The 14,349-nt window shown below is 42.0% G+C and overlaps 1 protein-coding gene across 3 annotated transcripts in view; it reads right to left on the bottom strand.

Annotated features, from left to right (window-relative positions):
• The window catches only part of ZFAND3 (zinc finger AN1-type containing 3), a 118,968-nt gene that overhangs the window by 3,520 nt on the left and 101,099 nt on the right, over positions 1-14,349 (bottom strand). For all 3 annotated transcript variants that reach the window (XM_088524264.1, XM_088524265.1, XM_088524266.1), the window contains one exon: positions 12,436-12,606. In XM_088524264.1, the coding sequence (XP_088380390.1) occupies positions 12,436-12,606 (171 nt within the window). The remainder of the gene's footprint in view (positions 1-12,435; positions 12,607-14,349) is intronic.

The raw sequence follows: 14,349 nt of genomic DNA, 5'->3' as shown, positions 1-14,349 counted from the left end.
AGTAGATTTAGGATGATACAATAAGGAAAAGAGTTAAAAGAGTTGCCCAGTATTCACATAGTCCACCGTATTTGAAAAAGCGATGAGATGGCCTGTGCTGCAATAGCTTTGCTCCATGATGGTGCAAAGAACATCACTCTGTCATCTCTCCCCTCTACATACACACACTGACGTTTATTACTGCTGCTCCTGGGGTGCTCAAAGGGAATTGCTACCACAAAGTCAGGCAAGTTGAGAGGTACTAAAGGATACAAGCAAGTCTGCATGTGTGTATACAGTATTTTCAAGCTCCTGAAATAGAAAACATCAATTACAGGAGAGAACAACAAACTACCTTTACAATACTGTAGCTGTTAAGAAAACAAAGAAATAAAAAAGCAACCCATTAAGAATTATATAAAAAAAAATACTTCGAAGAAGAAGAAGAAAAAAGATACTTCTTTATTCATTTCAGTGGCATCTCCTATGATCATACATGTGTCTGTATGAATGCCTGTCTTCATAATCCAATTCTAAGAATAAGGCAAAACAGACAAAAAGACAAAATCAACATAACATCTGATGTATGTTTAAAAAAAAAAAAAAGATAAAAAAGGATGAAATGATTCAAATGGAGATATAAAACCTATTCTCGTGATCACTGCTTCCACTTCAATCTCAGTCTGCGTCATACTACACTCAAATGTGAAAAATTCCGTAAGTTGCCCAAAACACGTAAGGTCAGATTGTTAAAATAAAAATTCATTTTAATGCTGAATAGGCATCTTACTCAGTTTTCTCTCATAGGAAAGTAAGGTCCAAAGTCTTCCCTTATTAGTTGAAATAAAATTTCAAATCACTGAACTAACATGCACTGTAGGCAGAAGAACACAGAAATATCCAACAGAATTAGCTCAAGAAACAAAACAAACAAACAAACAAAGACGGAGTCCATCATTCAGCCATCATCTTATCTGCAATCGATGGCTGTGTCACAGCCAGGTACAAGACACCTGCAGAAATGGAATGGGCTGAAGTTCTCATTTCACTCTGTAGGAGGTAAAGACTGGGTTTAAATCCTGATGGTTTTACAGATCCTCATTATATGGTTAACAGACATATCTAGAAATGCTTATTAAGGATATCTAAAAGAGATACTGGACATGGGCACGATCTCGGGCGCATCTTCAACACCTTTGAGAACTTTTTACAAGTTCTACAAATCCAATATAGAAATTACAAAACAACACATCACTTTTGAACATAAGCTTTCACTTGCTCCATCTCCCTATCTTTTACAAAGCCTCCTGTCTTCTCCAATAACTTTGTGATGCTCCTTTTCACTTTGACCCTCAAAGAAAAAAAAAATCCTCTATATTTTTAATATTATTTCCTTTTTTTTTTTTTTGAACTTATAGTTCACTTTAGAGCATTGTTTACTGTATTCACTTAGATGAAGCACAGTGTTTATTTTTTCTATTCTCAAATTATTTTCTGGAACAGAATTTCACTGACCTGTTCACGAAGAACAGCAAATGCATTTTCACTTTCATGCCTGTAAACTTAGAGTCTACTGGATATTTCCAATTTCAGAGGTTAAACGATCTAAAACTTTTATTCACACAGCTATTTAAATACGAACTGCTAACTACAACTTGTAATACCTAAGCACATTTTGAACATCACTCAAGATAGGTTTCTGGATAGGAGCTGTTCTGACACAGTTACTGAAGGGTTCTGTTATTTCTCAAATAGGTAGTGGTGATCTAGATACTAGCCTCAGGAGTCTCATTTCCAAAAGAGACTTTGGATCTTTAGTCTCGTTCTCAAAGTCCTAGTCAATTTTAAGAGTAGAGTGTCTATTTTTGGAAGTTTTATTTAGAATTTAAAGAACCGGGATATCTTTATGTGTTACCTGGCTGAATAACTGAATTTATTCAATTATTACTTTATTTACTTATTCACTCCTTGTTTCAATAGTCTGAAAATCAGAGTGGGCTCTCTCTGGCCTGCATGGGAGCGGGTGCCCCATCTAGTCTTAGGGCCACCAGCTTTTGCAACAGTTACATTAACTTACATGCTCTGGGACTGATGGCTAATAAAGGTGCTTCCATTTTGATCCTTAACACCAATCCTGATTTAGAGATGAAATTTTGTCTATTGAGAATTCTGCTGTCATGGTTATAAAGCAAAGTTAGATTAAAGAGCACTTGTCATATATTACTGTTAAGCTCATTATGTGAAGGTTTCTAAAACAGGTTGTTTCTCCTAAAGGATTTTACTCCAGAAATGTTTCCCTTAGCATGCTGCAACTAAAAGCCAAAATAAATAACATTCTGCTAGGGAGAATAAAATCCATCTTGCAACTAAATTTAGTTTACCACAGCTATCAAACAAAAATAAGCAAAAGCTAGAATCTACTCTATGCATAGAAGATTTCACTCTAGTGAATGTAATAACACATCTCACAACATTGCAATTGTCATTTTCTGATGTTAGAGGTAAATTACAAACCATCTACTCCTCAGGCCTCTAATGCAAACAGCCTGGAAAAAGAGGCTCTTGGGCATCAAAAGCTTGGAGTTCCTCTAAACACCCCAGAAACTATTTTGCAATAAATCAGCAAAAATTCACTTCCATTTCATCACCAGAGCAGAAATGGCTCAAGCCAGGAGGCACCGTCCTGTGCCTTTCTGATACTCCTCCCAGCGAACCTCTACATCCACAAAACCTATCGTTCAAAGAACTCTAAAGACCACACATGAGCAACAGCAAAATTGCTCTTTCCCTTTTATTAGTCTCGGGCAATCTGCTGGAAAAAGGGAATTTGAGAGGAAAGACAAAATAATCTTACATATCCAAGACCAGAGTATACAGCAGATTTACAGCTTACAGTGTGAAAGTGATAATAAAAAATAACTGCATCTTATTGCTGCACTCAAGAGCATCGACTAGATGGGAATATGAGCTCGTGCTGGACAAATATTTACACTAAAACCGACACTTAATTCTTAACATCCTGTCTTCAAGTTATGAAAACAGTAAATGCTGAGAACCAGAAAGGTATCAAAAACAATTCAACTAAATAGCATAATAATCCACAACACAAAAGCCAAACTATTTTCTTCCCTCTTTTTGAGGCCTGAAACAGAACAAAACCGCGCAGTGAATGGATTGCTGCAAACCCGTCCCCAGGAAGGCAGCGCGCTGGCGGGACAAACCTCCCGCCCCGCCGGCCAGGGAGCCTCTCCCTGCTCTGACACACGCTGGGGAACTCGAGAGCGTGCCGAAGAGGCGTGGGAGCATCTGCCACTCAAAGAGCATCTCAACAGAAAGAAAGTGGCATTCCCTGCTCCCTCTTAGGATTCTGGTCCCAAAACCAAGACATTCAAAAGCTGTGGAAGGAAGACAATCTGAAAAAACACTTTTGAAAAGTGTTTTGAAAAGCAACAGAAGTAGAAAATACCTTATTTTGTAAGAATTGAGCCTATTCAAGCTCATAAATATGATTAATATGGTAGATGCACTTAAAGAAAACTTAGCTCTACCATCCAGAGGTAGATTTTGTGTTTTTAAAGCTCTGAAACCACATAACTTAAAAATAATTCATTGCTGGCATGAAAGGACAAAGTACCTGGTTACAAAGTGCTATCAAGGTCCACCTGAACTTGTCCTCTCAAGGTTCACATCCACCCCCAAAGCAACCTGCCAAAGCCTCAGAAAAACCTTTGCCGGGGTTTTATCCTGTAGAATATGGGAGAATCAGTCTTAAGAGGAGGATAGAGGTTGGGAGATGTGTGGTACAAAGGCAGAATTGTGCAAAAAAGGCATCTCTGTTTGCAGAGCAGGCACCTAATAAAACTGGGGTAAACCTTAAAAGTAGTATAAAGTAATGTTTTTCTGAGAGCTATACCAGCATATAGAGAAGTATCTATCACATACGCAGAACACAGGGATTTGAGAGCATGCTGAAGCCTTTACAGCTGTCTCTTGAAGCAGGGCAGGGGGAGGATGCAGCTATCCTGCATCAGTACAAGGCCTTGTGGGCTCAGTACTTGACACTTCCAAATGAGCTGCATTTAGTATCGGTGCTTTCAAAAGTCTCTGTACACCACCAAGTCACCCGCAGCTAATACACTCCTCTCAGAAGCTAAAGATTTAATTAAAAGCCAAAGTGTATCCAGTAATTTAATTAGAACAGCAAGCAATACTAGAGTGATTTAATAATGTGTGTGCAGCATTTATTCCAGCCCAATGCAAGTGCACGTAGGATAACGCTACCAACAAGGAACTGAAATAAATAATGGCAAGCTCCTGTGGTAAGGTATTGCATGTGTGGCATTCGTTCCAACATGTTCTCCTGGATCCTTCGTGTATTTTGACTTCAAATCTTCCCATTCTTAGCATGACTGCAGTGCTTTCGCCTTCCCCAGTGTATTATTTGTGTCTCGGGTTTCGATAGCTCTCTAGGGGGTGCACTAGATTGATCCACAGTCTGACCACAGGCAGGCCTGCTGGACAAATCACGGGCCAGAAGCAGCTAGAAGCAGCTCTATTTCATTTAAACCTAATTTAAATTTGTTTTATGTTTTTATCCCCTACTTACACCTCATATCTTCCAATGTCTCTCAGATTACACCCTCTGCTACATAAAAGCCATCTATTCCTGTACCCTCCTGCAGTCCATATGGAGAGTAAATCTCCTAATTAGAGAAGAGAGAGAACTCCATCCAGAAGACCTATTTATAATGACTTAAGGACTTAAGACTGATGCATTCTTCTACCCTTCCTTTCTGGGCCTTGGCGGGGGTGAAGTTTATGCAACACCCCATGTTTGTCCTTATTCAGCACATGGCAGAAGCCCCCATCCCCTCACTTGTTCACATACTTGGACAATTCTTCACAAGTCAGGAACATTCTTACTTTCAACACCTTTAAAGGTGAACATTTTCATTCCTCTGATATTCAAAATCAAAAGCTGACACTGACTTCTGTTGTCCTTTTTACTCGTGAGAAAACCCCTACACAAAATCTTTCCATCGCTTCCTTACAAGTCCCACAACCTCACTGAGAAGTTCAGCAGAGAACCAGTCTCAGGCCGTAGTATTTTTGCACAGTACCTGCCAAAAAGCTTTACACTTTTCTATGCATCAGAAATGAAATTTAAGTGGTACTTTTCTTAAGGGACAAAAAGGCACTAGTTTCTAGAACTAATTCTATTTTCAAGGCAAATTCTGACAACTTCTATACCTCTCTTCCCAGTTACAACACAGGCATTGGTGGGATGCTTTCACCTACTGCTTTCTGTGAGCCTGCTGCTTTACTTAACACAGGGCATAAGGCATCAACTGAGCCACTGCAACTACATTTCCTGACTGAGGTGATAGGAAGGTACCAGCAGACAGAGCATCCAGTCCTGAATCTTAGTACATGCAGTAATAAAAGCACAACCACCACCACCAAAACAAAGCTCTCACTGAGTTTGAATTCAAATTTCAAGAGGTTTCTCTATCAAAAATAAAATAAAATAAATTTAGAATTACTTGTCGCACCACGTAAGTTGAACCGCAGGCATTAGCAGAATGGCTGAACCAGAAGTCCTACACTGGAAGCAGCTATCTTAGGCGAACAGGCAAGAGAAGACAGTTGAAAAATAGTATGTATTAAGCCATGGCCACAGGACTTGCTAGAGCTCACTTGTCAGATCTACTCTGAATTACAGTATTCAACCAGTTACTAATGAGATTTATGTTTTCATTAACTCTTCTTATTGAACTGGTTGACTCCTGACCTCTGGAAGCAGTGTGCATATTTAGTATTAGTCACTGGAAGTGTAACTGTTACACTGATACATACCTATATGTCCTGGAGCCATTTTTGCTTGTGCCAGATAAACCTTATCCGTCCAAAGTGAATTCACTGCTACCGTTACAAATTTTTCGAAGTATAGAAGTGTTCCACAGAGAAAGGCAACTGTGATTGAGTACTTTAATGAGGTTTAAGAGAAGCATTATGTTCAGGACATGTTGGACTGTTTTGCACAACAATCAAGAAGCTGTCAGACCATTCCTGGGTGCTTATCTCTACACGTTTGTTTCTTTCTTCCTGTCCTTTTGATAATAATTTCCAAATTAACTCAGTAAATCAAATCCTTCCAAATTTATCCCAGAAAAAGCCAGCATGGGCCTCATCCCCTTTGTTTGCTCAGCTGCACAGATGAGGAACCTGCAGGTGTTTTTCTCTCACCCGTTTCATTACTGAGACCTGCTCCGCCGGGGCCGCAGAGAGGCTCCGGCCTGCCCTTCCTCTGAGCCCTCTGCCTAACTAGGGGGCACGTGGTGAAGCAAAACACCTCAAAACGATCCCTAGGAAGCAACTGTGTCGGGCTATTGCAGATTTACATAAAACTAAAATAAATGTAGGAGGATAGAAAAATAACTATTAACATACTATGCCTATTAACGTAGCACATCTCTCTCCATTTTGTACTTAACTTTTTTATTAAGCAGAAAGCAAGCTTCTAAGGTAGTTTAGGAAGCAAAGTCTGCCAGATGTTTTTGAACACATTTGTTGTGGCCTCTGCCCACATTGCAGATTTAGAAGGGTACAACTTGTCTTATAATGCTTTCTCAGGGGAACAGATCTTCTTTAGTTTGTATTTACTCATGAACGTGTCAGAGTTCGCTGCAGTGTTTATATATATTTATATATATATGATATATATATATATATATATCAATTTGGCAAGTGTCAAATTACCAGCAGAATTAGGTGAAGACTTAAGATGTGAGGTTATTTGTTACAAAAATAAAATGCCACCTATAAAGACATAATAAAGGGTTCCCAACATTTTTTTTTTCACTCTTCACCTTAAAATCAGACTTCTTTTGACCTGCTTTCTTCAAATAATAATTTTTCAGTTTTGTAATTTGTCTTCTTGAAAGTGACCTCTCGTGGGATCTCTGCTTACACACAGAAAGGGGGTGGTGCACTGATGTTGGTGTAGAAATTAAAATGATAATCTGACATTCATTTTTTAGAGAGGTAGTTTAGGTAAGTATTTTAACCTCTGCTCTGTCAGTGACTCCTCTCCTCTATTTAACAGGGATTTAAAATTCTCTCTCCTATTGCCTCCACCTTTCCTGTTTTCAAAACAATTCAGTTAAACATCTGTTGACACATTCTTCCCCCTTAAAGCACCTTACAATTACTGAGGTGCACAATCTGTTGCTTTACCTGCCTCTTTTGCACTTGCCCATTCGTGACCTGCTCCTCTACCCGAGCAGCCTGTGGGGCTCCACAGCCACCCGCTCTTGCCCTGCTCCTGTCCCAGGAGCTGAGCACGGAGGGGCAGAGGCCTCCCCTCTCCGCAGGCCCCTCAGGGGAACCCGCGCCCCCTCTATCAGGGCAGCCTGTGTCAGTTTGTCAGCATCTCAGGAGCAAAGTCCTACATCAACAACAAAACACGTTCTGCACGCAGCCCTCTGGGAGGCTGGTGGTTATTGCGGAGTCTCTGCCAAGAACAGCAAAGACTGCACAACGGTTTGATGACATTCTCAAAAGTTACCACCTTGTTATGACACAACCTAGGCCAATGAAATCCTGAGCAAGTCTTTTCTGTCCGCACAGGCAAGAAACACCCGTAACAATCCTTCCCAACTGCACTTAGCTACAATTATAATTTATACAGTGAGACCTTTCTGCAAGGTCTCCTTAAGCCCCTGCTCCAGCCTGACCGTATGAAGAACCCGAGAGATTCCCCTCCGAGAAGCGGCCAGACCCAAGCAAACCTCCCCACGGCGCTGCCGCGGGAAGCGAGACGCGCTCAGCCCCAGGGCCCGTCACCCAGGCTGCTCCCTTCACTGCTAAGGGCACCGACAAAACACAGCTCCGGGTCGGCGGGAGCTGAGCTACAGACGCTCCCCCATCAAGATGTGGCCCACAAAAAGCCAAGTACTCAGTACTCTGCACAAAGCCACTGAAGAGCTGACAGCCTGCACCGATTTCTTTCCTATTCAATGACTGGGACTGGGCCTGACATGACAGATATGAAATTCCATTACTGATCCCCTGGAACATCCATCAATGTCTCACATAAAAGACTTCAACACAAGAGGTTATTACTTTGCACACCACTTCCAGGAATTAACGCGTTTGTAACATTAAGACCACTACAGACTTTTATGTCTTGGCTTTACAAATGAAGTGATACTAGAATTACTTTTTCCTAAAAAATACTAAGCTTCTCCACAAAATAAAACAATTCTTCCTATGCAAATTATTTTTGTGGCTTGAAAATTTACAACTCACTATCTTTAAAAACTGTGTAGAACTTTAAAAATGATATACACTCATGACAAACAATTGAGGCCCATAAACTGGTATTACAAATTTCAAATAACCACCTGCCTTTCCAAAAATACACACTTCCAGAAGCCTCTGGGTTATATTGTGACTTTTACTGACCAATTCCCTGTCTCTAGTTTTAAAGCAAGTTTGTGGTAGCCCCCTGATATCACATTACCGACCCGACCATTTGCAGATCAGGGCTCAGCGCTCGCCTCCCTCGTGATCTAACTGCTTCGTGAAGCAAGTCGTCAATAAATACATTATGGCAATGTCATCATTATCCAGCAAAAGAGACTAAACTATTGAAAGGTCCACCCACAGCGAGAGAATTTAACTGTCTGCCACCGTGCCCAGTGCAGGTGGCATCTGCAAATGTTCCCGAGGAAGCAGGGATTGCCACGTAGACCTAAAGGCTACCCAGTCGGAGAGGCACCAAATGAGGAGGCAGTTTAAAACTTCTCTGCGCGCGGAGGCTCGCGCAGCGCACCAGCAATTAGCTATTCCTCTCACTTCTCCCCGCGCTCTGCGAAGAGCCTCAGAACTCGCCTTACAAATTGCTCTTTTGAAGATCAAAGGGGAGCCGAATTTGTCGCCGCGCTCTCCAGGAGCCGGGAGTTTAACGGCGTTCCCAGGGAGGACTCGGCAGCGCCGCTCCGCAGCCCCGGGCCGCGGGAGCAGGGAAGCGCCGCGGCTCCCCCCTTCCCAGATCCTGCCTTGCCTTTAATTGGCACCTCATTAGGAATTAATGAAAATGACATCCGCTCTTCTTCCTGCTCGAGGCACAGAACGCTACAAAGAGGCCCGTCGCAATTCATAGCACATCCAATTTATACAGCACTGGCTCTTTGGCATTATTTATGAGATGTGAATTTCTTGTCAGCAGTTAATAACTTGTACAGTGTAGAAACAGAATGAAAAAAGATCCTGAGAGCGCCTATGTACGTGTGTATGAAGATAAACAAATCTCTCAGCAGCTGAAAAGCGTGTTGGAGCTGAAAGGCCCTTACTGGAACTCCCTTCTCAGGGGTAAACTGCTTTTCCCTTCATCCCAAAGCCCTGCAGCACTGGCAAACCTGCCTAGACGAGTGCCGAGCAGCGAGCTCCACAGCAGCCCCTTGCCTGGATGGGTGTTAGCAGAGGCAGGAGAACCAACACAGCAGGTTTTGCCCTAGGTGAAAAGTGGAAGATTTCTCCCTGCCCCTTGCTAAAACGCTGTGCTCCAGGGGACTAGATACAAGGAAATACCAAGTCCGGACAATGGGTCTTATTCAAACTTGCAATAACTGCACCCCTAACAAGCACTAGCAGAACCAATTTCAGTTCATGCTGGCTGCTAATCTGATAACCAGCAACTCTCCCTTTCTTCTAGACTTCACCCTTTACAAGTGCAATGTAAATGACAGAAGACCCACCTGGAAAAACATGGGAAAAAATACTGTGGGAAGAGTTTTGCTAAAGGAAAGAAGAGTGGACAGAGCTGACCTTCCAGGGAACCACAAGTCATAGCTTGAGTTAGCCCTTTAGTAGATGCGTCTTAACCTTCCTAATTTGAATGGACAACAGCAATATACACAAGCTTATCTTGAAATACAATCAAAGCGAAAAGTGATTTGGTTCAGGTTAGAAGACTTTCTTGCATGCTCAATATGGAGAAAGGATTTATGTCAAAATAGCCTGCTTTTTCTCCCCATAGTCATGATGAATAGAAAATTTGGATGCAATTTGTTGGCTGCTGTGTCTACAGGTCACACTGGGATAACACACACCAGTTCATCTACTTTACAAGTGTGCTCAAAGGGCACAGCTTTTCTTTTCCACTCAACATCTCACTAAAAGTCTCACTAAAAGAGTCGCCAGGGCATATCAGCAAAAGAGATGACTTTAAGGCTGGGCCAGGAAAATGCGTATCAGCAAACACTGCAGTTACTCTGCGCAGTCTCACACAGGTCATTTGGATTTTTATCCCCAGCGTTTCAGATACGGCTTTGGGCCATCAGGTATTTATACGATTAAGCCTTGTCCCTTGTATCCATGCAGACAACACTGTGGTGTCTGCCTTTTATCAAGTACTACTGTCAAAATTTCTTTTTATGTTTAAAACTGAACTTCTTCCACATTTTCCCTCTGCTTCAGTTAAGGATTAAAATGCCAGGAATTCAATATAAGAGTTCTTCATAGTCCAGATTCAACAACATTCTACCTTAACCATTACTTTATAAGAATGCAAATATTTATTTTATACCACTCGATTTGTCATATTTTAAAATCTTCTAGCTAAAAACACGCCACCACAAAATAACAACTTGATGAGAATTGGATTTAGAAAGCCTTTGAAATAAATGAGAATTTTAAACACAGTTATTTTGGCCCATTCTTCCCTGAGCCTCCCCCAGGGCTTTTGATTTGGCTTGTCTGACATGACCTAGAGGAACCTCTTTCTGCAGACAGGCAGGCCAAGTTGTGAGGATGGTTCTTCGGGCAGCTCCTGCAAAAATGACAAAACCTCCACACGGATGAGCAATAGTAAAGCACTCATATATGATCTAGTTTGCTCTGTGGTAGAGCTTTGCTTGCTTGCTTTCCATAATAATACTAGTAAGTATTACTGTAGGTTATGCTTAGCTTCGTATCTCACAAGTCTATTTTGTTACAGATAACACATATACACTGAATATTGTATTAAGGAAACATTATAGCTGCACAGATAAACCAAAGCTACAGTCTTTTTGGCCATGTGGTAAACATGGGATTAGATTCCAGCCTCCCACTTCTCTCATTAAACATGTAGAATAAAAACGTTTATTATAAATCCTTTAAGCTATATAGAATTTAGTAGGTATGTGCATAAATGCAAATTTTCATTCCCTCACTTATTTCTGAGGGAGACAGTTTATTTTGCTCAACTTCATGTTTTATTAACTCATTTTATGAGCTTTAAATCTAAAAGAATATTTCCATAATGTTGCATATATCCAGTGGAAACAATTTAAAGAATAATTTCAACAGCATTTGTATTGGAAAAATGTTGAATTATGTAACTACTTCAAGGAAACTTGAGAGGGACCAACTAGCTGTATTTTTAGTCTATCTGGGAGAGGAAATAAAAAGGCATCTCATTTCATAAATTTTAAAAACATAACTAATTAATGGAATGAGTTTTTAAAAGTTATTTTTAGCTTCATTAATCTTACATTGCAATTTTATTGTCCTGCTTTGGCATTTACTTGTTTTATTTAAGCAAAAAAAGGCCTCCCGTCATGGGGAGCTCTAGAATGAAGGAGGGAGATGTGCATTTTTGAAAACTGCATGCTACCGTCCGAATAGAAAATTTGTTTGTCAATATAGGAATATGAAGATAAGATTAATGACATGAAATAATCAAGCCATTTTTGTCTCCCACTTCCCCCAAGCTTTCACTACTCTCTTGTTCCCAGCACCGGGGAGGATTTTGCCATCTTGCTGGCAACGCAGCCACATCCCGGGCTACTGCAGGCAGCCTGTGGGCAGGGGCCCTGGCCCGAGCTGGCCGCCCGCACGAGCTCTCCCCCCTCAGCCCAAGTGAGCGCGCGCTCCGGGAGCTGCGGAAAGCCAGCACGGATCATTTTATGCAGACAGGGAAGAACAACTCTTTTCTGATTGTTCTTTCCTGTTCAGTTGAGTGGGAGAAGGAAATTGTTTCAGTTAGAGTTTTAAAACAATAGTATCACATAAGGTGCAGAAGGGAGATGCTGACCTATGTTTCTATAAAGGTCTTTGGTTAATAAATAAATAAATAAATGTTTATCATCTTTGCATATTTACTGCTGCGTTTCATGTTTCTTCTCCTGTAAAGCGAGCATGACAGTCACCCACGTAACAGGAATTTCTGAATCTAAACTCATTGACATTTGAGTAATATTTAAGATTTCTTTAGACAAAGCACCACATTAGGGCCAAAGTTATGAAGTGGAAATCAGACAGGAAGGAATCAGGACGTTTGCCAGCAGTGGGAGATACAGCTCCTGCTGAAAATATCCATGAGGGATATAAAGTGTTTTCCATACTTCTCTGGCACAGATCAGACACTGCTGCGTTAGAAAGCCAGATGTTCCTGACCACAGTACTCACCACAGCGACACGATCCCAGTTCCTGCTGTACTAGCTCCAGTTTTGTTTGGCACTGGAAGCACCGGCGTCTACTCTTCTGTTTGGATCGACTGGTTTCTTCAGGCCTGTCATTACTGTCATCCAGTAGCCGTGGCCGTTTCACAGGAGAAGCCTCACTCTCCGACTGTGAATCTGTTGTGTTCACAACAAACATTTTAGGAAAAAATATTAGAACTTCCTTGCAGACAACCCTTTGCCCAGCTTAAAGGTACATGGCTTTCAGCTGGGGTCGTGTCAGGCAGTAGCATGCTGCCAGGTCTATCGCATGTATGCATTATTATTTATTTTTTAATCCATTAAAATGGACATCAAGTAAGGGATCAATTCTTTGTGGTCCCCACAAGAACTGCTCGCAGCTCACGGCACTGGATAGGAATGAGCTGTGTAACTCTCCTCCAGCCGCGACGGGAGTGCCTACAGACGCACGCGGGGCACGCGCCACCCGAGGACCAGCAGCCTCATGTGTCACCTCGTGTCACCAGGACACTGTCACCCCGCTGGCCCCACGCACACACGCACACACACGCACACACACACACGCACACACACACACGCACACACACACACGCACACACACACACGCACACACACACACGCACACACACACACGCACACACACACACGCACACACACACACGCACACACACACACGCACACACACACACGCACACACACACACGCACACACACACACGCACACACACACAGACACTCGGGGGCCTGGGCGGTGTGGAGGTTTCCTCGTGCAGTGCGGGCGCTGCACGGGCGCTGGCTGGCGGCAGCGCCCAGGCACCTGCCACGCTCCCCTCTCCTTCCAGACAGGTAACAGTTGCAGTGCAAACTGTTATGCCACAAAATATAAAATAAGCCCAACCTCTAAGTGCATGCTATAAATTCCAAGTATTCAGCCATTTTGAAAAACTTTTTCCATTTATAGCTTCATTTATATAAATTTCTGCCTACGAGAAAATAGCATGTGCAGAACACACTTCTCAGAAGATACAAACCAACGGGTGCTGTCCTAAGAAAAAGCAAGTGAGCTGGTGACCCGCTATGGATTTTTTCATTGTGGTTACATGTTGCCAAGAAGCTGCTACAGAAAAGTTCAAGGTTGGGTAACTCAAACTCCTGTAACCCGCTGACTGCCCCTTCGAACCAAGCTCCTTCCTTCAGAAGTTAGTTACAGGAAGCATTTGCTCCAGGCAAACACTGGTGCTCGTGGTGCTTTTACACTGGGTAATATTCGGACTGTGTCTCTAGAATAGAGGCCCGCGCCCCGTTAGAAGCTGGCAGGGCCCAGGCGTGTTGGCCCCTTGGAGGCAGCCTCTTTCAGCCGACCTCTGCTCCGCAACGCTGGCAGCTGCCTTAGGTTGAACAGGCATTTCCCTTCCCAAGTCCATGCGCAGCTGAATCCAATCTGCATTTCTCTTTAATATAAACTGAGAATTATTTCAGCTCCAGCTGTATTAGAGATTGTTCATGTTAGTGTTGTGAGGAGGCCAAGTGCTGAAAGTCATTACTGCAATGAGTCAGCACTTGAATGTAAAATGGAGACCAAGAGAAAAAGCTAATAGTGCTTCGGTTATACCCATTTAAGGGACAAGAATTCAACAAGATAACCAGGGCTTTTAGCATAATTTTAGATTTCCATTGCACAGTGTCCTGTGCTTCTGAAAAATATTTCTACTTTGTGTTATCCAATTTGTTTTTAAAGGAAAATTTTAAAATATTAGCTGAATTTTTAATATTAAACCTATAAATATTTTTCTTCAAGCTAACTAAAATATCTGGAGTAAGTTGCAATTTTGGAGCTCAAGAACAGAATGACCTTCCAGGTAGCGCTCTGCAAACTGGCCGCCCTAGTTAAAACAGTTAC

This window comes from Tinamus guttatus, unplaced genomic scaffold, assembly GCF_059628265.1.
Source record: "Tinamus guttatus ecotype Peru unplaced genomic scaffold, ASM5962826v1 Tinamus_guttatus_pri_ptg000208l, whole genome shotgun sequence".
Classification (NCBI taxonomy): domain Eukaryota; kingdom Metazoa; phylum Chordata; class Aves; order Tinamiformes; family Tinamidae; genus Tinamus; species Tinamus guttatus.
This window is presented reverse-complemented; position numbering and strand designations above follow the sequence as displayed.